Source organism: Nicotiana tomentosiformis, chromosome 1, assembly GCF_000390325.3.
Source record: "Nicotiana tomentosiformis chromosome 1, ASM39032v3, whole genome shotgun sequence".
Lineage (NCBI taxonomy): Eukaryota > Viridiplantae > Streptophyta > Magnoliopsida > Solanales > Solanaceae > Nicotiana > Nicotiana tomentosiformis.
Window position 1 is genome coordinate 5,633,369 of NC_090812.1, and position 27,950 is coordinate 5,661,318.

The window sequence follows — 27,950 nt, forward strand, 5'->3', positions numbered from 1 at the left end:
AGGCACTTTATCATTCGGAATTGAAGAAGCCGAGGGCATCTCTCAACCTCACAACGACGCTCTGGTAATTTTTATCCTATTAAATAAAGCTCAAGTTAAGCGTGTTTTAGTGGATCCAGGTAGCTTTGCGAATATCATCAGATCTTGGGTAGTGGAGCAGCTCGGTTTGCAGAATCAAATCGTGCCCGCAGCTCGGATCTTGAACGGTTTCAATATGGCCAGTGAAACGACTAAAGGGGAGATTACTCTACGAATGAATGTAGCTAGAACCATCCAAAATACCAAATTTCACGTAATCGAAGGGGATATGAGGTACAATGCCCTACTTGGAAAACCTTGGATCCACAATATGAAGGCAGTGCCTTCGACCCACCACCAAGTAATGAAATTTCCTACGTCGGACGGCGTGAAAACAGTATACGGGGAGCAACATACTGTGAAGGAAATATTTGCGGTTGATGAGGTAACACCGATACCAACACTATCGGTCTTGGAAAGATCGAGTACTAAAGATAGACGAGAAACCAAATAGCAATTACAGCCACTAGTCTCGACCAAACCGGTGGAACAGGAAATAGAGGATGACGAGGAAGAGTTTCTGACACCTCGAGCTTTCATCATCCCCGACGACTCTGACGCCACAAAATCTATGATCGAAGAACTGGAGCAGGTTATATTAATCGAATATCTGCCCGAGAGAAAGGTATACCTGGGAACGGGATTGACCCCCGAACTTAGGGAAAAACTCATTCAATTTTTTATCGATATATAGATTGTTTTGCTTGGTCCCATTTAGACATGGCAGGGATCCCACCGTCGATAACAACGCACCAGCTGAGCTTGGACCCTAGGTTCAAACCGATGAAACAAAAAAAAAACCTCAGTCCGAGGTAAAACACACATTTGTAAAGGATGAGGTAACTAAACTTCTCAAAATAGAGTCAATTCGGGAAGTAAAATATCCAGAGTGGTTAGCCAACGTAGTTGTAGTCCCTAAAAAGGGGAACAAACTTAGAATGTGCGTAGATTATAAAGATCTAAACAAAGCATGCCCCAAAGATTCTTTTCCACTACCTAGTATCGATCACATGATCGATGCCACAGCCGGCCACGAGATTCTTACTTTTCTCGATGCCTATTCGGGGTACAATCAAATTCTAATGAACCCGGAGGACCAAGAAAAGACTTCATTTATCACCAAGTATGAAACCTATTGCTATAATGTAATGCCATTTGGGCTAAAAAACGCAAGAGCTACTTACCAACGCGTAGTGAATAAAATGTTCGAAGAACAATTAGTTAAGTCCCTGTGCGCAGAGGACCATTTGACTCATTTGCAGGAAACGTTCAAGATCTTAAGGAAATACAACATGAAGCTCAACCCCGAGAAATGTGCTTTCGGGGTTGGATCGGGCAAGTTTCTTGGTTTCATGGTATCGAATTGGGGAATCGAGATCAACCCCAACAAAATTAAGGCCATCGAAGACATCACCGTCGTGGATAGCGTGAAATCAATACAAAGGCTGACCGGACGGAAAGCTTCCTTAGGCCGATTCATTTCGAGATCATCAGATCGAAGCCACAAAGTCTTCTCTCTACTCAAAAGGAAGAACAATTTTGCCTGGACCCTGGAATACCAACATGCACTAGAACAATTAAAGCGGTGCCTATCGACCCCACCACTACTTCACACTCCGAGGACATATGAGAAATTGTACTTATACTTGGCGGTATCGAAAATCGCGCTAAGTGGCGTCCTAATTCGAGAAGAACAAGGTACACAGTTTCATATTTATTAAGTAAGTCGGACCTTAGGGGAAGCAGAGGCTAGATACCCTCACTTAGAGAAATTAACACTTGCACTAATAAGCGCTTCTAGAAAGTTAAGACCATACTTTCAATGTCACCTCATATGCTTTTTGACCACTTACCCACTTCGCAATATTTTGCACAAGCCCAAACTATCGGGTCGATTGGCCAAATAGGCCGCCAAACGCAGTGGGTACGATATCGAATATCAACCTTGTACGACCATCAAGTCCCAAATTTTAGCGGACTTCGTAGTCGATTTCATGCCAACCCTCGTACCCGAAGTTGAAAAGGAACTCTTGTTAAAATCGGGTACGTCGTCGGGGGTTTGGACCCTCTAGACAGGATGGTGCTTCAAATGTGAAGAAGTCCGGGCTTGGCATCATACTGAAACCTCCCACAAGTGGAATTATTAGAAAATCCATCAAAACCACTAGATTAACTAACAATGAGGCCGAGTACGAGGCCATGATTGTAGGTCTCGAGCTAGCTAAAAGCCTGGGATCAGAAGTTATTGAAGCCAAATGTGACTCTTTACTAGTGCTGAACCAAGTAAACAAAACTTTCGAGGTTCGAGAAGATAGGATGCAAAGGTATTTGGACAAATTACAGATAACTCTACACCGTTTCAAAGAATGGACCCTACAACATGTGCCTCGAGAACAAAATTGTGAGGCCGACGCACTCGCAAATTTGGGGTCGTCGATCGAGGAATATAAGATCAACTCGGGGACTGTCGTTCAACTCTCGAGCTTCCTTTAACGCCTCCTCAGAAAAGGTCGAAAGAGAAGGCAAATGACCCACTATCATAGTCCCAAGCGAATCGCTCGGGATGCTCTGATCGAGACTCGGGGTATCGGAATTGACCCCGACCGGTATAGCCGTCATCGGCTCAGAAGGTCTGGCGACCTCGATAGCTTTCGCAGATCGGATCACCAAAGCTGAGGCATCTTCTTCTTCTTCTTCTTCCCTCAGTCGTTGGACCGAGTCCGTCAAAAGAGCGATTGTCTTCCTCCTCACCCTTCGAGTTTTGGGCTTGGGGTCCTCTAACCGAGAGACAACTCTTCGCTTCTTATCTTTCCTCGGTTTAGGGACCGGGGACTTGGTTCCTTCCTCACCACTCGAAGGCCTCAAAACGACATCCTTGGTTACACCTGCATGAAAGGAAATCGGTAACGAATGGAGCATAAAAAACATTTCGAAGAACACGAGAAGTGACCCTTACCGTGATTCTTGGCCTCCCATCTACCTTTTGCCAAATCACGCCAAGCGCGTTTGGCATAAGAGGAAGTCGAGGCTAACTTTCGAACCCAATCCTCGAGGTCGGGTACCGCTTGTGGCATCCAAGGGGCAGTTGTATATCGGAGAAAGATATCAGATAGAATCAGAGAAAGATACGAAAAGCAACGCCTTATGAAAATCACTTACGGTCGAAATTCCATTCCTCGGGGAACGACATCTTCTCTTCCGGAATGAGATCACGGGTCCTCACCCGAATATAACAGCCCATCCAACCCCGATCCTTGTATTCGTCGATGTTCGACATTAAAGCTTTCGATGCCCGACGATAAAGCCTGATTAGCCCTCAAAAGATTTGAGGCTGATACAATCATATGAGGTGATTTAGGGTAAAATCCAGCCCCCCCGGTCTTGTTGGAGAAGAAGCGAAGTAAGGTTACTATGAGCGCATAGAGAAGGATGAATTTGACCGAGGGTGACCTGATATCTTTTGCAAAAATCAATGATCACTGGGTCGACGGGACCCAACGTGAGGGGGTAAGTATAAACACTTAAAAACTCCTCCACATGAGTGATGATGCTCTCTTCGGGAGAGAGAATTTGCAACACAACCTCGGGACCCCCGTTGCAGTCTTTCCTCACAGCCTCGAGATGGCCCTCTGTTATCGAGCACATGTACATCGACACATGCTCACATTGACCCGGAACCGACGAAGGATTTTCAACCTTAAAATCGATCTTCAGAGTACACGGGCCAGGAACATACTCATGGGGAGGCGGTTCCACCGGCGCCTTGTCGCCGGACGACCGTGAAGAGGAAGCTTTCTCCTTCTGAGGTACGGTTTTTGAAGTTTTTTCCATTGATGTGAGAGAAAGAAAAGCAAAGGAAGATAAAAGGTTGATAGTGCCAAAGCTGATGAAGGTGGATCTACAAGCGGCAAAATAGAGGCAGAAAGAGTAAGAAATTTTGGGAGATTGAAGATGTAAAAGTGGTAAATGATAAATGGAAGGGCTATTTATAGGTTTATACCGTGACGGTTCAGTATCAGTGGTGTCCGACCACCGTCTGACGTGCATTAAATACCTTGAAAGACTAAATCGACGGGACAACTATCACATACGTCACGATCGAGCCCAGTGAAAACGTCAGCTTATAATCCGATTGAGCCGTTGAAAATCATATCGCTTCTCACCATATTCTTCCTGAGAAACGAGGGGACTATCTGTATATGGTCGAAATAGATTTCGGCTTTCGTACGTTTGATCGAGTTTGAATAGTAAGCGATCGAAGTAAGAGCTCGAGACGAGTTCCGAGAATAGTACAAACAAGCCTCGAGCTCCAAGACCGATCGAGGAATCAGCTCGGTATCATTATCAAGCCCATGACCAAATCGAACCGCAAGGTAACGAGAAGGTTGTCAGAGATGCACTGACCGATTGACACTCACCCCGAATGTCGAACTCGAACTCAAGACCGAGGGCTCGACCCAATACCGAGCTCGCAAACAGGAGTCGTTGCAACCGCACTAGGGGAGAGAATCTTGACAGGAATCGAGAAAGAGACAATTCATCATGGGTTCTCCACTATATATTTTTTATTATAAATAAAGTAAGATCTCTCTACAATAAAGGGGGAATCCTTGTAAGCACAAGTAGGTTGACACATTGTAAGAAAAGACTACTTCTATTTATTGAAGAATAAATCTCTTAAGCTTGTTTTACTCAACATACTCACTCTTCTAGTTCAATAATTTATATCCCATTTCTATAGCCAAGAATCTAAACATTTTCACTTCTATGTACGATTTATGTATAGCTATATCACATATTCTTAGAACTACTTATAAATTCAACTATATTCGATTTTTCGGGTAAACACTGTTCAAAATATTTTAGCTAATAATAATAATAATAATAATAATAATAATAATAATAACAACAACAACATCCTTCTAATCATTTTGTGATTTTTGATTGAAGTACAGACATATTAATCTCCCAAAAGAATAAAGTCAAAGTTGATATTGTTGATCAGTATGTACTGAAGCAACATATGAATCGAAAGTGGACAATTTCCTAGTAGATTGAGTTGTGCATATGGAATTCACTCCATGTGCAAGCTTGGGCGACAGTGAGCAAACCTTCTATTGAATTTAGGCAAATCTCACATCATTATAATAGATGGTAAGGCAAACCTTAACTGAGTTTTGGTAAATTCCTCGTCTTTGTGACGATGTGGGACAAATCTCAATGATGATTTAAATTCTTAAGTAGAGGTGTATATAACACCTTAATCAAATCCAAATAAACAAAACGAGACGATGGGTATATAAATAAACAAAATTTTAGATCCCAGTGACACATAGGCCTTGCAGGGCTAGAGGCAAGATGAAGAAGATCAAATATTGGATCTAGACTTTTTTTTATTTTTTTTGGATCTAGACTTATATGCTGTTATTATTATTATCGAATGAAAATTGCAAAAGAGGGACCAAAAGATTAAAAATAAAATTGCAGGCTCAACTTTCCTAAAATCGCCTCTACGATTTTCTTGTATTGTTTAAGAAGCAGCAGCAGCAGTGTTATTGTGTAGAGGGATATGATTATCCAAAAATTATTTACTACTACCTATTAAGAAAATGGCTGTGTTTTAAATAGTTATTAAACAGCTATATGAATTGTAGTGTGGCGTTAAAGTGGCTATTTATGCACTTCAGCCCCCCAAGAATCGGCCTTATTATCAGCGGCCCAATCCCGTTAAACAACAAAATCATATTCGCAAATCCCTGTACTAAAGTGAATAGTAAAAAGTAAAACGGAAAAGAAAATAAACAGCATCAATTTGAAGCTTAATTTACACCCAAAAGGGAAAGTAAAGAGAAATAATGAAGGAAGAATCAATGGCAGCAAATATTCGATGTTTTCCTCATTAATTCAATTGACTATCATCTAAAGGGGAAGTATTTACAAAATTGGAAGAATGTCTCAGCATCAGCAAAACAGCAACAGTAGCAATAACATTAACATACCAGTGAGCGAAGTTTATTGGACCCTCGTTGCTAAAGCCGATAAGAAGTTCTCCAAAATTCGAGATTTGCCCTACTACCAACGTAACAGGTCTAACTCTTTTTCAATTGCTCTCAAAAGTTCCCACGATTTAAATGATTATTTGATATATTTCTGATGATAATTCAATTGAATGATTTAACCAAAAAAAAAAGGAAAGGAAAAAAGAGGGAATAACCCGTTTTAGTAACGAACCTTGTGTATATTAGATAATGACACTAAATGGAGAACTTGGGAGTTATTATTGACAGGTTAGTGCATTGGCATCAAGATAATTAGGGCCTTATGTCGAATGACTTAAAAATGATTTTTCCTTGGAGCAGTGTTGCCAAAGGCTCATTGATGGCACGCTTAAGTCCTAAAGCTCAGAAAAGCTTAGGCCTTAGGGAGGGCTCTCGCCTCGCTTAAGATGCGATTCAATGTAGGCAAGGCACTAAGGTGTGCGCCTCATTGCCTATGAGTTCTATCTTGAATCAATTGGTGCTAAACGACAAATATTATCGGCAAATAGTTGTATTAGACTATTAGTTGTTGACGAAGACATTGGGAATGAGTTTGTTTCTTTTTTCTTCAATTACATTGCATTTTTTATTTTTAATCCTTAGTTGCGCCTTTTTTTTCTAAAGCCTGCACTTTAGTTGCGCTTTGTGCTTTGCGCTTAAAGCCCCAATCGACCTGGAGTGCTTTTTAGAGCTTTTCGCTTTTGACAACACTGATAAGGAACGATGTATTACTTGATCATTTTTCCATTTCCATGTTTGTTTGGACATAAACATGTGGAATAGAAGCTGGTAGCTTTTAGTGATAATTATAAGTAGCAAAGAGGAAATAATGTTTACATGTTGATTGGAGCAAATATATGGAGCATAAGTGCAGTGCAAAATTACTTACAATTTAAGTTGTTTTCCACTATTTGTTATACAAAAATTGTTCTTAAGAAAAGGTTTTCAATAGTTCTATGACTTATCTATAAAAGAAAGAAAACCATTTTCAATAGCATGCAACCAAGCACCAGAAAATAATTTCACATGGGAAACATTTTACATTATAGCAACAAGGTCTAGGTGGAGATGATTTTTCCTTTTTTATGCTGTGCAGTTTTAGCGCTTCTACTTTGATTCATTTAAAGAGTGTTTTGGCTTTTGACAGTCTTTAATTTGGGTTTGGTTGTGTAATATTAGATATGATACATACTTCTACAAGGTTTTCAAGGTATACACACAGTTGTGGAAGTTTCAACAAGAGAATCGGCAGAAGTTGGTGGAAGCTGGTCTCAAGAGATGGGAGATTGGGGATATTGCATCTCGGATTGGCCAGCTTTATTTTGGACAGTACATGAGGACAAGCGAGGCCAACTATTTGTCTGAGTCTTATATCTTCTATGAGGCAGTGTTGACTAGGGAGTATTTTAAAGATGGAATGTTTCAGGATGTTAGTCTTGCTAGCAAGCAACTTCGATTTCTTGCTCGGTTTATGACAGTTTGTTTGGTTTTGAATCGGCGAGACATGGTTTATCAATTAGTTAATCAGCTCAAGATGTTGCTTGATGAATGCAAGAGGGCATTCCAGGTCAGTGACCCTAATTCTTAAATTTTTATGTCCACATGCTTGTCCTGTAATACATGCATATATTTCCAATATATGTAATATTTTGATTCGCCAGCAGCACTGGAAGAAGGCACCATATGTAGTATGTCGAGTCAGATATATATTTTATCTTTTATAATTTAGACCTCTGCTCACACATGTATAGAAATCATTTTTTCTATTCCTTAATTTGTGCCAGTAACAAAAATATGTGGCATGTTCAGGGTCTAAAATTTAGGATTTGTTTCCCGCTTTAGTAAGTGGCTGCTTTTATGGGATTGGATGATTGATCACTACAAACTTTTAGCTTATGATGTATTTCTTGGACATATTGATGAACAAATAACTTGTAGAATGCACATTCAGTGAAATTTTTGCATCAAACATGAAATTGGCAATTTCCCAAATGTTCAATCGATTAATGGAATTTTCATTTGGTTAGCTGTACAATATGAATGCCCTTTGTATGGTATGACCTGCTTCTACTCACTTGATTTGTTCGTTGCTCATTGATGATGTGATAGGCTAAGAAAGAATTCAACAAATGGTCTATACAAAGATGAATGACGTTTACATGGTCTTATTTCCAGGAAACTGATTTTAAAGAATGGAAGCTGGTGGTTCAGGAAATAGTTAAGTTTCTAAAAGCTGACTCGGCTTTTATGAATACCAGGCCATTGAGATATAGTGTCGTATTGGATCTTCATCCAGATTGCCTGCCACAAGTTGTTGAAGCAAAGAGAAAGCTAAGATTACGAGATACACTATTGTGCAGCTACCATCCCAATGAGGTGAGTCTTTCTTCCCTCGGCATGTCTACCTTCTATTCCAATTGGAAGTGATTGGGTTTATTGTGCAGCTTACTCATGAACTTGATTATCCTATTTTCATTTTGATCAACTGTATTAATGTTTGCTCGTCTTCTCTTTCAATGCGGTGATCAGGTTAAATATTCAGAACTGACTCTTGACACTTTCCGAATGCTACAATGTCTGGAGTGGGAACCTAGTGGGTCATTTTATCAGACGGGTGGGATTCCTCCAAGTGGGGCTGGAACTGGTATTGGCCAGAATGGGGCACCCGGACCCAGTCGTGTTAATTATTCACAAGATATATCTGATCCTACTCTGCCTCCTAACCCTCGCAAGACCATCCTATATCGCCCGTCTGTTACAAATTTTTTAGCAGTGAGTAGTTGCATTTTCCTAGTATTTGTTCAGCATTTATGTTTGTCGAAAAAGCAAATTGTAGATTCTGTGTTCTCATCTGGCATTGATCAATATACACTTATGACTTCACTGAGTTTCATTGAAACTAAAATTTATCATTTATTACATTTTCAATATCTTATTAGTACAATCTGTATTAACATGGTGGATGTGAAAGCTTGAACTCGAGACATAGTTGCTGTTGTAACATGAAAGCCTGAAACTTGTTTTGGCACAAATGTGAGATGGGAAAAGTAGCTGCTTATTTTTTTGGGTAATTAGCTTTACTTTCCTGGTAGCATATGCTCTGTTAATATCACTCATAGCTTTATTGCAACTAAAATTATTTGCGTTAGATGGAAGTTATTGAATATCCTTTTAGTGTCTTTTATAAAGATGGCCTCCCTTGGAAGCTCCTGGAATATCTGTATTTTCCTCGTCATTGCATTCTCTTTACCTATTCTCCCTTAAATTAACTTTGCCATTTGTTGGCAGGTTTTGGCGGCAATCTGCGAGGAGCTATCTCATGATGGAGTTCTTTTACTATATTTATCTGCTGCAGGTAGTAGGTGTAAAGCTCTTATATGTTGAATGGGTTATTCTTTCAAAACTGGAATTTTCAACTTAAACTGATCCTATTAACAATTTAAATTTCGTGACAGGAAGCTCTCAGAACTTTTTTTCTTCTCCATCCCATGGTGCAGGGAGGAGCTTTATGTCTCGTGCTGTTGACTTAGAAGCCACCTCTACGTCTTCGCTGAACTCTGATATTGAAATTGCAAATACCACTTCTACCAGGGAGGATTGCTTAAGTGAGCAGAGTAGTTGCGTATACATTGGTTCTCGTGGAACTGGAGGTATTCAACACTTTCTCCATTGTGTAAATTCAATTATCCAAACACAAACAGCTTTGATGCGCAAAACAATTCTGTATTCATTCTCTTGTTGATGTATCAGCTGGTAGAATAATATATAGGTCTTAATATTTTCAGAGGAAAGTGATGTGACTAACACTACAGAGCTTATCGTTTCAAGTTATAAAGTAGTGAGTAGAGTTGTTCGGTGAGGATTAGCAAATAAGGTGATTATATTATATGTTGTTGGAGATATTGAATAAGGTTATTTTGACTAAAAACCAACTAAAAAGAAACTAAGGACTAAAATAAATAAGATTGCATGTAAAGATAATTGGAGGCCAGAATAAGTGATGCAAAGATTTGGGATAACACTATGAGAGATAACGTTAGGGGATTGACTTCACCTATACCTTCAACATAAGAGGGTTTTTCATCAATAAGGATTGCAAGTCAAATATCAACTTGATTTCACGATGAAGTTAATGTTAGTAGCTGTGCCTTTAAAAGAGAAAGCTCAAAAAGGTGGCAAGGTCACTGGGACTTGAAGCGAAAAGCGTGAAGTGAAATGCAGGCTACATCAAATTGAAGCGCTCAGTTTATGTTAAATTAAAAAAGGACACCAAACATAATGAATTTAGCTCTATAAATATCAAATTGCAGTTAAAATAATTAATTTTAGTATGTCAATAATACATTATCAAAACAATAATAATTCCAATATCTGGTTATGGAATAAAACTAATTTCAGTATCCAATACACAATAGTGTTGATATTAGTCGATTCCTCAAACTTGAGATCCAAAGAACCAACTACTTCTCTTTGGGACCATTTTGCGCGTTATAGTATGAAACTCTCACTTCTCTAAAGCGCGCAGTTGCGGACCCAAGTGGTGGCTAGCGGGTTCAACTGAACCCGCTTCACAAAAAAATAATACTATGTATATGTATAAATTAGGATTAAAGCTGTGTAAATTTTGCATAAATATTTTATTTGAACCCACTTGACAACTACTATTTTACCACTAAATTTATATACTTCTAAGATTGAACCCGCTTGCACAAAATCCTGGGTTCGCCACTGAAAGCGCGTGGGTTCACTTTGCATTGGTTCTTCACTTTAAGCAATCAGGTGATAGCTTTTAATAACATTGGTCAGCTGGTGTTAGACCTGCCACCTCCAACCATAATTTTTGGGGTTTTGAGTACCAAGGGAGCAAACTGGGTAAAGGCACTGTTGGGCTCTTGGGAAGGGAAGTTTGTGGGGTCGAGTGTACCATACTAAAATATTGGAGTTCTTTATTGATATTTTTTCACGACATGTGGACTCAAAGGTTGATGGAAGCATCGATTCTTCTCATCTAACTAGTTGAAGCAAATTTGTTACACTCCATATCTGTCACCTGGCTGGATTTTGTTTTTACCCTTAGCACTACACATGCCGATCAATATCTCTACTGCAAATCACACAAGTTATTTTAACCATTTCTTTTTCCGAATTGAAATTAATATGTCATCTTTTGGCTGTACAAAATTAATCCTGAAATATTATTTTCCTTTTTAGGTGTGAATGGGATTTATCCATGTGACTTGTTGCCATTCACTAGAAGACCGCTTTTTCTGGTCATGGACAGTGACAACAGTAAAGCATTCACGGTATGCATCCCGATGATTGCATGATAATATAGGGACTGACACAGTAAGATACTTGTGTTGTAGATTTTAAACTATCACAAATACAAATAACGTACAAGGGTTTGGTTGGACTTAAATTTTTTGGTATTTAAAACTGCTGAAATGTCAGATCTAACTTCATATTTAAAGCTTATGAACTCTTTTAGGGTCTGAGATGGCCTCTTCTTGATGTTTTGTGCATGTTGCAAGAGAATTTCTAGAGAGAGGCAAAACTCTCTAACCTAGTTCAATGATTTTCCAGCATCAACTAACAAAATAACTAGTTTGCATGTCATCACATTAGCTTGTTTGGGGTTACAATAAAACTTAATGCATTATTTTGGTTCATTTAAGAAGCAAACCTTACGATCCCTTGGGGTAGTTAGGTGGTGTTTGGTTTTCAGATATGCAGCTCTCTTGCATAAAAGAGAGGAGGGGCTCCATTTGGGTGCATACTTCAAAGACGGAGCTTGTGACAGAAATGATCGACAGTTGTTAAATGTGCTACATAGAGTTCCCAGGGATTTGGTTCAATGGCAAAGTTAGTATAGTGTACGATGTATGGTCGGTGCACTTCACGATTTCAAAACCTGGTTGTTGCAACAAGATTGTTAAGTGGAGAAGAGTAGAGGGAAGGGTCCATTATCCCTGACGTTCGAAGTTGAAACATCAGATTTCGGTCACTAAAAGAAAGTATTAGGTGGATTATTAGTAATGGTTTGACAGACATAAGCAGACTGATGAGAGAAGATTTTGAAAGCTTTCTTTGGTTGCAATGGAATCATTATGCGTTAACTACTGTAGCTTGTGTTAGATAGTTATGTAAATTACCCTAGTCCCACATGGAATAGGAGTAGAATATGTATTATATACAGTTATAAATAGGGCTATTGTAAAAACATATATAGATCATCAATAATATATTTTTCTCCCGCGCCTTCTCACATGGTATCAGAGCATCGGTGAGAAAAGATCGTTGTGTGTCATTCCAGCGACATCCGGGAAGAAAGAACTCAATCGCCGTGCAATTTTCCGGTGACTTAAGTGGTTGTCCGCGTCAACCTTCATATCTAGCAGTGTTGTGCGATAACCAACACTACCACGAGATCCACCATAGTCCGGCAACCACACCCCAGTTGTTCCACGCGCCCACATGCGCCGGGAAGGTCTCCAGAATTTCCGTCGAGTTTTGTTCACGCGCCGGCGTGAGCATATTTTCCGGCATATTCCAAATTTGGGTTTTCTTCTGTGGTGGTCGCCTTCTTTTTCCAAGTCTACCCATATAATTTTCTGAATTTTCCTTGCAGTGAACAATATTTTTTGGCAGTGAACAATGATTCCGCAGTGAACAATGTTTTCCAAAAAAAAAATTAAGTGTTATGATTTGGTTTTCCAAGGTTAACCATACAACTTTTAGTCAAGAATTTGAAAAAATGGTTGTACCAAAATGGGATCCAATACTATGAATAGTTGGATGGTTTCTCTACCGGATTATATTGAGTTCTTTCAGTACAAAGCTTGTACACATACATCTTCAGAGATAGCTTCCGTTGTTCAAACAGGTAATAACGTGACTTGTGTCTCCCAATCTTCATCTTCCGAGGCTTGGGTCATTGATTTAGGTGCATCTGATCACATTTCTGGTAACAAAGCGCTTTTCACTACTATTTCATGTTCTTAATCTCTTCCAACAGTCACTATGGCCAACAGGTCTCAAACCATGACAACTGGAATAGGTCAAGCAAGTCTACTTCCTTCCTTACCTTTAGATTCAGTTCTTTATTTTTCCGGTAGTCCTTTTAATCTCATAGTCGTTAGTCGCTTAGCCAAATCACTTAAATGCTCGATTTTATTTCTTGATGACCTTGTCTTTATACAGGAACGCAGTAGGGGCAGATCATTAGTACTGAGCGTGAATCAAATGGACTTTATTACCTTATCCTTGCAAAGTCACATGGACTCAGATCTTATCTTCCTTCAACAACTCGTCCTGATTCACCAGATTTATTACATAATCGGTTGGGACATCCAGTTTGTTAAAACTTCAGAAAATGGTATCTAGTTTATCTCAATTATCTACCCTAGAGTGTGAGTCATGTCAGTTCGGTAAGCATACTCGCTCCCATTTCCTTCGGCGTTTTGATAATCGAGCAGAGTCCTCGAGCCTGGTTTGGTAAGTTCAGCACAGTTATTCAAGAGTTTGGCATGATTCGTAGTGAAGTTGATCACTCTGTGTTTTATTGGCATTCTGCTTCAAATCTCTGTATTTATCTGGTGGTTTATGTTGATGATATTGTTATTACCGGTAACGATCATGATGGTATTACTAAGTTGAAGCAACATCTCTTTCATCACTTTTAGACAATGGATCTGGGCATATTAAAGTATTTTCTGGGTATTGAGGTTACTCAGTCTAGCTCAGGTATTGTGATCTCGCAATGGAAGTATGTCTTAGAAATTCTTGAGGAGACAGGAATGACAGGCCTACAGGCCTGTTGAAACCTATGGATCCAAATTCTAAACTTCTGTCAGGACAGGGGGAGCCGCTTAGCGATCCTGCAAGATATAGGCGGCTGGTTGGTAAATTAAATTAACTCACAGTGACTAGACCCGACATTTCCTTTCCTGTGAGTGTACTGAGTCAATTTATGGATTCTCCCTGTGGTAGTCATTGGGATGCAGTTGTCCGGATTCTTCGATATATAAAATCAGCTCCAGGCAAAGGATTATTGTCTGAAGATCGAGGTCATGAGCAAATTGTTGGATACTCAGATGCTGACTGGGCAGGATCACCCTCTGATGGACGTTCTACGTCTGGATATTGTGTTTTAGTAGGAGGTAATTTGGTGTTTTGGAAGAGGAAGAAACAGAATGTGGTTGCTCGGTCTAGTGCAGAAGCAGAATATCGAGCAATGGTTGTGGCAACATGTGAGCTAGTTTGGATCAAACATTTGGTCAAGGAGTTGAAATTTGGTGAGATCAGCAAGATGGAACTTGTATGTGATAATCAAGCTGCCTTTCATATTGAATCAAATCCAGTGTTCCATGAGAGAACTAAACACATTGAGATTGACTGTCACTTCGTCAGAGAAAAGATAGATACTCAGGAGATATTGCTACAAAGTTTGTGAAGTCGAATGATCAGCTTGCAGATATTTTCACCAAGTCCCTCACTGGTCCTCGTATTAGTTATATATGTAACAAGCTCGGTACATATGATTTTATGCACCGACTTGAGGGGGAGTGTTAGATAGTTATGTAAAGTACCCTAGTTCCACATGGAATAGGAGTAGAATATGTATTGTATATAGTTATAAGTAGGGCTATTGTAAAAACACATATAGATCATCAATAATATATTTTTCTCCCGTGCCTTCTCACAACTTGTATTTAGATAACTGGGCTGCTTAAGCTTTTCGAAATATGATATAATCCAGGAGTGACTATGATGTATTATTCTGCATTTGCTACTGGATAAGTTTCTGCAGTTTTAGTTTCTTGATTTATGCGATTATCATTATGTCCCTCAATGTCATGGAGTTTAAACTATGATACCTTAATCTTCGTAGTTATCGTATTTTATACTTAATTTTCCAGGGGTCAATTGTTTTGTTGTTAATACATTTCAGTCAACCAAAATCGTCAGCTGAATGGTGTTTTAGACGCCCTATCTATGTGTGAAATATAGTCTACAAACTTTGATGATGGTATTTAGTATCAGTCAAAAACTCTGATGGTGTATTAAGGTTTCTCCTGTCATTTCAAGCTAGGACAATATTTAGGTTGCACTTTTCTTTTTTCCAGCCTGCTTTCTTTTACAAAACATACTTCATCAGCGCACTCTGTTTTCTTAGTGGGAGCTATCTCGTTGTTTCTTGATATTCTTGTATGCTTTCAAGTAGATAAGTCTGAAGTTATCAGAAAACATATGTGAGATATCCTGGGAAGTTAACGTAAATGTCTAAGTATCCTGGTTTTTAGTTTGTTGTTGATCATTGGTTAAATTATTTAGGGATGAACCTTTTTGCTTTTAATTTATTGCAGTCGCATGAATAATATTATTTGTGCATGAATGTGAACAGGCCTTAAGTGGATCAGAGAAGGGAGAACCAGTTGCCATGCTACTCTCTCCCACAATTTCACTGCCTATATCTGCTATGGATTCTTCTCGTCAGCCAAGTGGAAGCTCATTCACCAGTTTTCTTACAGTTCCTTTACAAGCTTTCATTTTGATGCTTGGTTTCACAGTTTCTGACATTGACATGGTGTGTTAGCTTAAACCTCAACTTTATATTATCTGTTCTTTTATATGTGCTTGGTTTGCTCAAGTATGGATTGCTTTCAGGATATGTATGGGAAGGCTGAGAAACTTCTTTCTTCATCATTAAATGAGTGGGGTTTGTTACTGGCAGCATCAGACAATCTTAATCCTGTTTGGTCTCAAACTCTTGGAGATCCATTTTTACGGCGGCTCATTTTAAGGTCGGTTGCTACTCTTCCCCAACATTTTCTTCAGTACTCATGTTATTAATCAAGTTTGAAGTAACCCTCAACTGCTCGGATATGGGAGCTTAATCTGTTTTCAGATTAGAAATCCATAGATGGCTATCACAGTCCAATAAAGGTTCCAAATCAATTTCAAATCTTGATTTTAATGTAAGAGCAATACGTTAAAGTGCCTTGTGTGTATCCATAGGCTGCTTGTTGGCAGTGGTTGATTTAACATTGAAACATGTATAAGGGCAAAATCTAATACTCCACTTAGAGAAACTGATGAATCACTCATACATCAAATGTTCTGTTCCAAAATGGTGTTGGTTCAGAACATCAGTTAAGTTGATCTGAAATTGTATTTCTTTCGGCTTTTTGGGGGTTAGGTGGTGGGCATGGGAGTTTGATGTGAACTCTTTTTTATTTTGATTAAGTGTTTACTGATGTGTCTCAAAAGCGTGGACAAGGACATGGTCACTTGAAGAGTCCGTGTGGGAATGTAAAAAAATCTGGTGTTATTGTCAGAAATAACACCAGATATTTTCTGGGCAGGAAGGTTAGTTGCATAGAAAGCTGAAGTTTGCAGTAGAAGGAAGGAAACAAAACTGTTTGCAGATAGGCATTTGTGTGTAGATAGTAAAAAGGTAAAAAGCATATAGCAGACCCAAAATACAGAGGTAGTCATATTCCCTGCATATAATTCGCAGTCTTGCTAGGTACATATGGGGGTTGAGTAAACCTGGCAGGCTAGTATTCTAATTTATATCTCTCAAAGGAGCTATACCCTATATGCTTTTCTGTTTCTTATGGAAACATAACTTAGAGTCCATAGCGAAAACATTGAACGGAAAAAACACTCTGAATACTGCAGATTCATATTCTGTCGGGCGGCGCTGGCACTCTACGCTCCAACCTTCAACAAGATAGAATTTCTCCCCGAATGCATCCCTTGCCTTCCAGATGCTGTCCTGCCAACAAGTGCTGCCTGTCAAAGGAATGTGTTGCAACTTGCTGATATCTTTGGTGCAACTAGCAAGTTCAATTTTTCAAAAGAGATGGTGCTTTCCGATAACAGAAGCCAGGAGAACTGAAGTTGGTTACTGATTTTGTCAATTCTGGTAGCTCTGTAAATTTGATTTGAATATGAGGCGGCTTCTTTATTTTGTACTCTTTTCTTTTTATTTCATGTTTGGCTGTTAATGTGATTTTGGGTTCTGTAGGTTGATATATTTGTCCTGTTAGTCATATCTGATGCTTCTGAAGTCTGAACAATGCCCCTCCAACGTTTTCAGTTCAATTCATTCCTTAAATGTTTTTAAGTGCAAGCAACTTGCGCCACACTGTGTATTGGTTAAACTCTATTTTGTACATCAAACTAGTGGCTTTTCTTTCTATGTTTCATCTGTTAATGAGAAAATCATGTAATTAACGATTTATCTCTTCTTGGACTTGCTTCAGAAGCCAGCTGGGAGAGTGTTGGTTAATTGTTTAGCAGTTTCATCCTTGGTTTCAGATCTATGCTTTGTTTGTGAAGGAGAAAACGGAAGGTAAAGAAAAGAGAAAATTGTACTACTATAATCTTTCTTTCCTAAGCAATTACTGTGGATTTTGTTTTCCCCTTTTCTTTTTCAACCAAAAAAGTTGTAACATCTCGTTTAGGTTTGATCTTGATCTTGATGTAAGTGGAGTTTCTGAAAATATTAGAATCTGTATGAGCTTACGGTACGAAACATTAAAAAACAAGGCTTTTCTAAAAACAAAAATACACCCAATAATCACTTACTCTAAAATTATTACTGTGCTTTTTAGAAATTAACCTCTACCTCTGTAATCTTGGCCAAGCTTCTCCAAACCTAAAAATATTTTTTATCCCTTCAAAATAGTATTTTTTTTTCAAAGTTGAAATGTTTGGCCAAACTTTTGGAAGAAAAAAAAAAGTGTCTTTGAGGAGAAGCAGAAAAAAGTAGTTTCTTCACAAACACTTTTGAAAAAAATAATCTTAGAAATAATTTTTAAAAATTTGACCAAACACTAATTGCTATTCAAAAATACTTTTTACCGATAAAAATACTTTTGAGAATAAATACTTACTCCGTTTCAATTTATATGAACCCATTTGACTGGGCACGGAGTTTAAGAAAAGAGAGAAGACTTTTGAACTTGTGGTGTAAAATAAAGCACATATATTTTGTGTGGCTATAAATTATTGCATAAAGATAAATTATTTTCAAATATTGAAAGAGATCATTCTTTTTGGCACGAATTAAAAAGGAAATAGCTTCACATAAATTAAAACAGGGGAGTATTAAAATAAGCTGATTTTACGAGCTAGGCCAAACAAGCTATTATATTCTCATCCTGCCCTCCTGCTCCTAGTTTCCAGACTAGAGGTAGAGGTTAATTTCTAGAAATGTTTTAAAAGGAGCAGTAAATAATAAATCTTTCAAAAACAATAGCACTATTCACGGCTATACTCCAAATTTAAAACAAAATAGAAGAAAAATAGAGTATTTCAACAAAAAAAAAGGTTCAAAATCCAAAAGGATTTGGGGAGTGGAGTATTCTGAATTAGATATTTCGAAGGGGGAAATTAGCACCAACGGAAACACAAATAGTACTCCCTGTTAATCGTTAGGATTAGCAGTTGTCAGTTGACACTCTCTCTCCCTTGCTTTCCTTCGGTGCAGTGGCTGTGGAACTGCAATTACTCTTTCAAGTAGCGAAAGAGAAGCAAGAGAGTCCACACTGCTGAAAGAATTCTAATATTTTGTGGTGTTAAATTCTTTCTAAATGGGTTCCTCATGTCTAATCTGGAGACCTTAGAGTGAACTACAAAGGTTAGACACTCCTGTTCTTTAGTTCTTGGGGGATAACACTAGTAAAGCGATTTTGGTTTAGATAACTTCATATATATATATATATATATATATATTGTTTATTATGTGAGGTGTTTAGTATTTCTCTTTAGCTGATGGTATAACAGAACAACCTCTCGGGCTTTCTAAACTAGGGGTAAGGCCTGCTTACACAAGAGCGTATGCAGGAATTTTTGTAAACAGTGTCAAAATTTACAGAATAACGAAAATAATAACTTTAATTATCATTCTTCTACACAAGAAAGAGTCTTAGCCTATTGGTTTTGTTGAGTCTTAAGTTTGAAAAGGCGTTGAGTTCAATTCTACATCATCACAACTTTAATCACATAGGTTCTCTCAAATATTTGCAAAAAAAATGTGCTTAGTTGAGGTTCGAACCTCTGATGTCTTAGAGCAAAATTAAGCACATAACTGCCGCACCAAGAGATAATTTATGTCAAGTGATGTCATTTTTTTCTACTTATCCCTTTCCTTACAGTATTAATACATATATTTAGCGAAAAATTTCGACGAAGTGGTGTCACGTGACACCACTTCGTTAAGCATGCATCCGCCCCAGTGCATATACTCTACCCTCCTCACACCCCACTTGTGGGAATTTACTGGGTTTATGTTGTTGTTGTTGCTGTTGCATTTGGGGTGTTTATTCTATGTCTTTATCTGATGAAACCTTTTGCTTCAAGTAAGACGTGCTAAAGGATAAAGAAACATACTACTAGTAGGTACTTTGTTTTAAGGATTGGTACTAACTTAAGTTTGCAAAATCTTTTCTCTTTGATTGAACAAGCTTAGCTGTAAAAATTGTCAAAAGTAGCCACCTTTTTTGTTTGCTTAGTTTGAGGCTACCTTTTCCCTACTTTTTCGTGGGATTGGACTGGTAAGAACTACTGGGCTACTGGCCGTATTTCATTCTTGCTGGTTCAGTGCTGAGAGGAGTCTAGCTTTTCCTTTTTAAATTTTATTTGGGGGGGGAGGGGGGGAGCGGGACTGATTGTGTTTGGAATACTATGACAAAATAACTCCCTTTTTTTTAATCATTATTTCCATTTTCTAGCAGCTGTTAAAAATCTTCCTTATAATTATGCTCTTATAATTTGTGACGGGCAGGTGCTTGATCAAATGTCTTTTGCGTCCTGTCGTCCTCTCAGTTGCATATTGAGTGCTCCCTGGATCTTGGACAAATCACAGTCTTGAAAGAGTTCCCAACCAAAGCTTTGGCCATGCAATGGCTGAAATCATGTCTGGAATTTCCCTTTTCTCCAACCAACCCCTATACACTATTAGTACTGCCACCAAGTACAGCCATAGGCCATCACCTGACAAAATTAAATTTTTGATAGACAAATCCAAAAGCATCAGACAGATTTTACAGATTCATGCATTTCTTATTCGCTACGGCCTGGAGAGTGACCCGATCTTGAACTTTAAGCTCCAAAAATCATACTCTTCTCTTGGACACCTCAAACATTCTGTTTCCGTCTTTAAGCACACTCAAAGTCCAACTGTGTTCTCGTATAGTGCCATTATCCATAGTCATGTGATCAGTGATCTCTATGAAAAAGCCTTTGTCTTATATATCCAAATGCTAACTCAAAATATTGAGCCTAATGCATTTACATTTTCTTCCATCCTAAAAGCTTGCCCACTTGAATCAGGAAAAGCCCTTCATTGTCAAGCCCTAAAACTTGGGTGTGAATGTGACACTTATGTTAGAACTGCCCTTGTGGATGTCTATGCACGAGGAAATGACATTGTCTCAGCTCGCAATCTCTTTGACACAATGGCCGAAAGGTCTTTGGTGTCTTTGACAACAATGATTACTGGATATGCAAAGAATGGGCATGTGCAAGAGGCAAGAGTGTTGTTCGACGGGATGGAGGAGAGGGATGTTGTTTGTTGGAATGCCATGATTGATGGGTATATCCAACATGGCGGGCCTAATGAAGCTTTGGTTCTTTTTAGGCAGATGTTACTGTCAAAAGTAAAACCTAATGAAGTAACTGTGGTGGCAGCTCTTTCTGCTTGTGCGCAAGTGGGAGTACTGGAATCAGGTCGGTGGATTCATGCTTATGTGGAAAGTAACAGAATTCAAGTAAATAAACATGTAGGTACTGCTTTGATTGACATGTATAGCAAGTCCGGGAGTTTAGAGGATGCGAGAATGGTGTTTGATCAGATGAAATATAAGGATGTCATAACGTGGAATTCAATGATTGTAGGATATGCAATGCACGGACTTAGCCTTGAAGCTTTACAGCTGCTCAATGAGATGTGTAAGTTGGGTCTCCACCCTACCGATATAACATTTATTGGCATTTTAAGTGCTTGTGCTAATGCTGGATTGGTCGCTGAAGGGTGGGATTATTTTCGCTTAATGGAGAAATACCGGATTGAGCCAAAAATTGAGCACTGTGGTTGCATGGTGAATCTTCTTGGACGAGCTGGACAATTAGAAGAAGCTTATGAATTTGTCAAAAGTATGAAGATTGAATCTGATCCTATTTTATGGGGAACACTACTGACTGCTTGTAGGATTCATGGGGACATAAGGCTCGCAGAGAAAATTATGGAGTTCCTAGTTGAACAGGATCGTGCTACTTCAGGAACTTATGTTCTGCTATCCAATATATATGCTGCTGTTGGTGATTGGGATGCGGTGGCAAAGGTGAGGGCGTTGATGAAGAGTAGCGGGGTTGACAAGGAACCTGGTTGTAGCTCCATTGAGGTCAATAACAAAATACATGAGTTTCTTGCCGGTGACATGAAGCATCCTAAAAGCAAAGAAATTTACGCAATGCTGGAGGAGATGAATAAGTGGTTTGAGGCTCATGGTTACATGCCGCAGACTGATGTAGTCTTGCATAATCTTGGGGAAGTTGAGAAGCAGAAATCGCTTGCTGTTCATAGTGAAAGGCTAGCCATTGCTTATGGGCTAATTAGTACTCAGCCAGGAACTACAATCAAGATTGCCAAGAATCTCCGTGTTTGTCCAGATTGTCATTCTGTCACCAAGCTTATTTCAAAAATCACAGGACGCAAAATCATAGTGAGGGACCGGAATCGCTTTCATCATTTTGCAGAGGGTTCATGTTCTTGTGGTGATTTCTGGTAGAACTATTAGCTAATGCTAACAAACAGGCTGGCTTCCATATATAGCTTTTTTCTTGTACATTTTTTGGCCGTTTTGGACAGAAATTTCACTTTTCAATTTCTGGAAGTTATTGGCTTCTGTTTGTATTGTACTAACATTTTTAGAAGAAGTGGGAACAGAAGGAGCATATTTATAGGGAGAAGCTGAAATCATTTTTTTGGCATTTCATGTATTTCAATCTTTATGATAGGGAATTCTTCCATACTTTCTCGCTAGTTAATTCTAACTGATTTTAGTTTGAAAACGGTTCAACTGGCTGAAGTTGCAATGATGACCTATAGTTTCTTGTATGTGTCAAAGAGATGATAAGGGAGTAAGGTCTTTCAGATTGATGTTGTTGACCAGTGAGCTACATCTCATGGTATTTTACAAAGGTGTGTGTCGCTGTAACATCTAAACAGGTTTAGCAGGCAGAGCGGGGGCCAAGATGCAAGCATCTAACAGCTTGTTTGGATGATTGTTACATGGTTGTATCGTATTGTTTGTCGTTGTTTGATGATGTCACGAACCACCAACATAAAGAATAAACTTGTAATATTACTAAGAAAAAATATGATATATAGTAGAATTATTATATTAAAAAGTAGAATAAAGGATAAAATATGATTATTTAATAGTATGGAAGGGCAAGATGAAAAGCAAAAACAAGGTAACGACATCACCACATCAAATCCGTTGTTACATAAAACTGCACTTTTCGTCGTTACATATTTAACGATACGATATAATAAAATTAATGTAACAATCAAAACAAACATTGTATTTAAAGTAACAATACGATATAATACAATAGGTAACAACCATCTAAATAAGTTGTAAAAGTTACATAAAAAAATTAAAATATTTATAAAAGATAAACTATATAGTTTAGTCTGATTTTTTCTTGTTCAATATCAAACCAAATACATGTCGATTTCTTTAGCTAATTTGTTTCGATTTTCTTGCTTCAGTTTGTTTTTTTAGTTTTTTCTTGAACACCCCTATTCATAACTAAACTCAACCAAATCAAAATAATTTATTCGTTTACCTTTAAAATTTATTTAATTACCAAGTCAAACTTTAAAAACAAGTATAGCAAGTGAATCAAACCAACAACATTTAAATTTTTGACAAAGTTTTCTACTGTCACCACTAGTCAAGTCCTACTGATGCGTAAGAACATCTTTTATCAATAAAAATTGAAAATCTTACACATATGTCTTAAATAAGTCATGACTTACCAATCTGTAGTTATTAATGACAGATTATCAAAACTAGTCAAACACATATAAAAATTTAAAAATCAAATAAATAAGGTTCTTTTCGCTAATTTGTTTCATGGATGAGGTAGCAAACAAGTTGATGGAAAAAAAATTATATACAAGATTCATCTAAGCATAAACGGACCTTTTTCGATGGGTATAGATGAGTCAATATACAAAATTTGAGGGAGATTAGAGGTGATTTGGACTGATTTGGTATCAAAATTCGTAGTTAAAATCGAGTTCTAATTTTTTTTCTGTGTATCAAACATGTATCATGTATGTATCACACACACATGTATACATGGATATATATGTTCTACACATTTGATACAAATATACATATGTGATACACAAATGATATACAATGTGATACACATATTATTTTTTTCATGTTTATTTTCTACTTCGAATTTTCAATTCAAATAACATCAAAACTCCCCCAAATCACCCCAAATTGAGATTCAAACTCCTTAAGATGTACCAAATCTATTCTAATAACACCCACTCAAAAGAAAGTAAAATTTTGATCCTTTTTTGGCTACATTAGCTAGTTGGCTAACATTGATAATGTTTAATTAGTATTAATAATATTTAATAAATTGACCAATTTTCGTAATAAACTACTTATAAATGGATATAACTAGTAGTTTCCCTTCAAATTATACACTACTTGAAGGAGTTGGGCCATAATCTGGTTTTATAGTGGGCCAACAGTTTGCATCTTGTCCAAGTCCATATATATAATACACTGCGACTCCTCGTTAACTCTTTCCAAGCCTAGGGTTTATACCAAAAACCCTTGAAAGGCCAGCAATATTCAGACTTCTTCCTCCATAGTGTCCCTCTTCGCCGCCTTCTATTCTCGTAATTTCTTCACTCTGCATCTCAAATTTTGAGTTGTATTATTGTGCTGTTTCATCTATTCAATTAGGGTAAGGTTTTGTTTGTTTTCTTATTCATTTGCTTTTGCTGATGCTGAAGAGTTGAGTTTATACTTAGTTATATGCATATTCTGAAATTTCGTTGAAAATTTCGGCGAGTGGTTTATTTGGGTATTCGGCGAGTGGTTTATTTGGGCATCTGTAAGTGGGTATGTTTGTCACTTTTCTTTTTCAGCACATGAATTTAGATGAAACTTGTGCTTAAGGTATAACTTGAGTTGATTGATTTGCTCTTTACTTTTGCGGAACTGAAAGTGAAAATAAAAGTTACAATCTTTATGCTTCAAACATTTAGATTGATTCTTGTGCAGCATATTGTTTTCCCTTTTGATTGAAATCTTATTTTATTTTCATTTTCGAATTCCAAAAATTATCTTATTGCATTGGGAAAACCTTGTTAAGCTTCATTTGCTTCGTTATTGGGTATGAACCAGATCAGCTTTTACTTGTTTCTTTGTGGGATTTCAATTATTTAATCGTATAACTTTGAACTTGAGATGTGTTGGGTTTCATTTCAATGTCATGGATATGAATGCTAAAATCCGGTATATTTCAAGATTTCTTTTTCCTCTTTAGGTTGATTCGATGTATGAAGCATCTCTTAACTATAGTTACATGATCGTAATTTGCAATGAATTTGTCTAAAATCGGATGGGATGACTGGTGCGTCTATCTGGACGGATTTTAAGATAGTCTCTACATGCTGTAAAAGGTTTCTATTTTCATCTGTACTGCATCACATACTAGCATATTGAAGGCATAGACTGAAAAAACCCAATGGAATAGTCTAGTGGTAATTTTTGAACTTGAGTCCAAAGAATTTCTCTCCCTTAATTGTGTGTGTATTTTCATAGTTTTGAAGGACCAATTGATAAGCTTTTCAATGGAAAATACTATTGCAATTTGTGTTGCTGATTGATTGGTTTGATAGAGATCAGTTGGTTGATGGGTTTTTGTGTGCATCTGCTCATACTGTTTTTCGTTTTACTTGATCCAGATTATAAAAAATGGTGCAGTACAACTTCAAGAAGATTACGGTGGTTCCCAATGGGAAGGACTTTGTCGATATCATTCTGTCTCGCACACAGCGTCAAACACCTACTGTTGTCCACAAAGGATATGCTATCTCTCGTATACGTCAATTTTACATGCGCAAAGTGAAGTATACACAGCAGAATTTCTATGACAAACTCTCCACCATTATTGATGAGTTCCCCAGGCTTGATGATATCCATCCTTTCTATGGGGACCTTCTTCATGTGCTCTACAACAAAGACCACTACAAGCTTGCCCTTGGCCAAATTAATACTGCTAGAAATTTGATTTCAAAAATTGCTAAAGATTATGTGAAATTGTTGAAGTATGGCGACTCACTCTATCGCTGTAAGTCCCTTAAGGTTGCTGCTCTTGGGCGTATGTGCACTCTTATAAAGCGCATTGGCCCAAGTTTAGCTTATTTAGAACAGATTAGGCAGCACATGGCAAGACTTCCCTCAATTGATCCCAATACTCGGACAATCTTGATTTGTGGGTATCCAAATGTTGGAAAGAGCTCGTTCATCAACAAAATTACAAGAGCAGATGTGGATGTGCAGCCTTATGCTTTCACTACAAAGTCCTTGTTTGTCGGTCATACTGACTACAAATATCTTAGGTATCAAGTGATCGACACTCCTGGTATTCTGGATAGGCCATTTGAGGATCGTAATATCATTGAGATGTGCAGTATTACAGCTCTAGCACATCTGAGGGCTGCTGTGTTGTTTTTCCTTGATATTTCTGGGTCTTGTGGCTATAGCATTGCACAGCAGGCTGCTCTTTTCCACAGCATTAAATCACTCTTTATGAACAAACCCTTGATGATCGTGTGCAACAAAACGGACTTGCAGCCGTTAGAAGGGATTTCTGAGGAAGACAAGAAGTTAGTAGCAGAGATGAAAGATGAAGCCATGAAGACAGTGATGGGTCAAGGTGGCGAGGCAACAGATGAAGCAGGGGTGTTGTTAACTATGAGCACGTTGACCGAAGATGGCGTGATTTCGGTGAAGAATGCAGCTTGTGAGAGGTTACTGAATCAGAGGGTCGAATTGAAAATGAAGTCGAAAAAGTTGAATGACTGCTTGAACCGCTTCCATGTTGCTATGCCAAAACCACGTGACCAGAAAGAGAGGCCAGCATGCATACCTCAGGCGGTGTTGGAAGCCAGAGCTAAGGAAGCTGAGGCGGATGCTGAGAAACAGAAAAGGAAACTTGAGAGAGATCTGGAGAATGAGAACGGAGGTGCAGGTGTTTACTCTGCCAGCTTGAGGAAGCACTATCTATTAGCAAATGAAGAGTGGAAGGAAGATGTTATGCCAGAAATTTTAGATGGGCACAATGTCTATGACTTTATTGACCCTGATATCTTACAAAGGCTTGAAGAATTGGAGAGAGAAGAAGGTCTTCGTCAGGATGAAGAAGGAGATGATGATTTTGAAATGGACGGCGTTGAGCTGACCCCTGAAGAACAAGCAGCATTAGCTGAAATCCGGAAACAGAAGAGTTTGCTCATTCAACAGCATAGAATTAAGAAAAGCACTGCAGAGAGCCGACCCACTGTACCAAGAAAGTTTGACAAAGACAAGGAGTTCACTTCAAAAAGAATGGGAAGGCAGTTATCTGCTTTGGGGTTGGATCCAACTCTAGCAATCAATCGAGCTCGTAGTAAATCAAGGGGTCGTAAGCGAGAGAGATCAGTTGAACGTGGAGATGACATTGGTAAGGATGCAATGGATGTCGACGAGATTACTCCCAACAAGAAGCAAAGATTGAGGTCACTTTCCATTACGGCAAGATCAAGGTCAAGATCACGACCTCCAGATGAATTTGTTCCAGGGGAGGGCTTAAAGGACAAAGCCCAGAAGAAGATGGCTATAAAGATGGCTAAGGGTTCTACTAAGAAGAGGAACAAGGATGCTCGGCGGGGAGAGGCTGATAGAGTTATTCCTACTCTGAAACCAAAACATCTCTTCTCAGGAAAGCGATCAACTGGGAAAACTGACCGGCGCTAGTAAACCATGGTATATCTTGCTACCATTTGTTGCTCCTTTGACATTTTACAGGCTCCAGAATATGTTTTCTCCATCTGCTCTTGCCTTCTCAATAGTTATTTTCTTGTCTTAATAGCTACTTGTGTACTTTGAGTTTTCAGAACTTTGGATGATGTGTAACTTGGTACCTTTTAAATACTTGGAAAATCAGTAATTGATGCGTGCAATATTTCAATTATTACCTTTTGTTTTCCAGATGGCATTTTATCTCGGAATTTACTGATGGTGCCTATCAAGAAGCTTGTGTTGCAATATCTTGGGTGGCGGACAGAAAGGCTAAAAGAAAATTCAGCTTATTTTGGACAGCTTCCCAGTTGAATTTCTGTCTCTGTTATTTTGAACTTACCTTGCTGTTTATTTAAGCTATTTTTCATATTGTTTTTTAACTTTAAATTGTGGAAGAATGTTCGTTTTTATTTTATTTTAAAAGAACAAAGATGTGAGGAACATTACAAGAATTCAACCTATTGAAATGGCAAGACCAAGACTACAGATTAAGCATATAAGTTTGTGATTAAGATGCAGCTGAACTTGCTGCCTCCATTATGCATTTTTGGAACTTAGATACCTGTTGTAAGATTGTGTTTATCCCGATGTTAAATTGTGTCTCAGATTTTTTGATTTTTTTTAGTAGACTTTCCTCACTGTTTTTTGCATCAACTTTCTGTTTACACGCCCTAAAAAGCATATTCAGAAAATGTATTCATCTGCCTATCTCCTT

At 38.1% G+C, this 27,950-nt stretch overlaps 3 protein-coding genes across 6 annotated transcripts; all 3 read left to right on the forward strand.

Annotated features, from left to right (window-relative positions):
• The first annotated feature begins 5,870 nt into the window (after nt 1-5,870).
• LOC104113854 (uncharacterized) lies at nt 5,871-17,322 on the forward strand. Of its 2 annotated transcripts, none has more exons than XM_009624163.4 (10): nt 5,871-6,165; nt 7,296-7,683; nt 8,292-8,492; nt 8,646-8,888; nt 9,405-9,471; nt 9,572-9,766; nt 11,328-11,419; nt 15,520-15,702; nt 15,783-15,919; nt 16,800-17,322. In XM_009624163.4, the coding sequence occupies exons 1-10, from the start codon at nt 6,029-6,031 to the stop codon at nt 17,017-17,019; spliced, it is 1,863 nt and encodes a 620-aa protein (XP_009622458.1). In that variant the 5' UTR covers nt 5,871-6,028; the 3' UTR covers nt 17,020-17,322. The 2 variants fall into 2 exon arrangements, with proteins under 2 accessions (XP_009622458.1, XP_009622459.1); XM_009624164.4 differs by having other exon boundaries at nt 9,614-9,766.
• A 29-nt stretch (nt 17,323-17,351) lies between these two features.
• Nucleotides 17,352-22,097, forward strand: LOC104113852 (pentatricopeptide repeat-containing protein ELI1, chloroplastic). Of its 2 annotated transcripts, none has more exons than XM_018776884.3 (2): nt 17,352-17,475; nt 19,912-22,097. In XM_018776884.3, exon 2 carries the CDS (start codon nt 20,030-20,032, stop codon nt 21,914-21,916), a length of 1,887 nt encoding a protein of 628 aa, XP_018632400.1. In that variant the 5' UTR covers nt 17,352-17,475; nt 19,912-20,029; the 3' UTR covers nt 21,917-22,097. The 2 variants fall into 2 exon arrangements, with proteins under 2 accessions (XP_018632400.1, XP_009622457.1); XM_009624162.4 differs by lacking the exon at nt 17,352-17,475 and adding an exon at nt 18,450-18,765.
• A 1,827-nt stretch (nt 22,098-23,924) lies between these two features.
• LOC104113851 (nucleolar GTP-binding protein 1-like) lies at nt 23,925-27,848 on the forward strand. 2 transcript variants are annotated; one of them, XM_009624161.4, is made up of 3 exons: nt 23,925-24,063; nt 25,138-27,199; nt 27,426-27,848. In XM_009624161.4, exon 2 carries the CDS (start codon nt 25,148-25,150, stop codon nt 27,188-27,190), a length of 2,043 nt encoding a protein of 680 aa, XP_009622456.1. In that variant the 5' UTR covers nt 23,925-24,063; nt 25,138-25,147; the 3' UTR covers nt 27,191-27,199; nt 27,426-27,848. The 2 variants fall into 2 exon arrangements, with proteins under 2 accessions (XP_009622456.1, XP_009622455.1); XM_009624160.4 differs by having other exon boundaries at nt 23,967-24,131.
• The last annotated feature ends 102 nt before the right edge of the window (nt 27,849-27,950 follow it).

Coding starts and splice junctions, on each gene's coding strand:
- LOC104113854 (XM_009624163.4), top strand. CDS start 6,029: ATGTCTCAGCATCAGCAAAACAGCAACAGTAGCAATAACATTAACATA. Junction 8,493..8,645: donor GCAGCTACCATCCCAATGAG/GTGAGTCTTTCT, acceptor TGCGGTGATCAG/GTTAAATATTCAGAACTGAC. Junction 8,889..9,404: donor CTGTTACAAATTTTTTAGCA/GTGAGTAGTTGC, acceptor ATTTGTTGGCAG/GTTTTGGCGGCAATCTGCGA.
- LOC104113852 (XM_018776884.3), top strand. CDS start 20,030: ATGGCTGAAATCATGTCTGGAATTTCCCTTTTCTCCAACCAACCCCTA.
- LOC104113851 (XM_009624161.4), top strand. CDS start 25,148: ATGGTGCAGTACAACTTCAAGAAGATTACGGTGGTTCCCAATGGGAAG.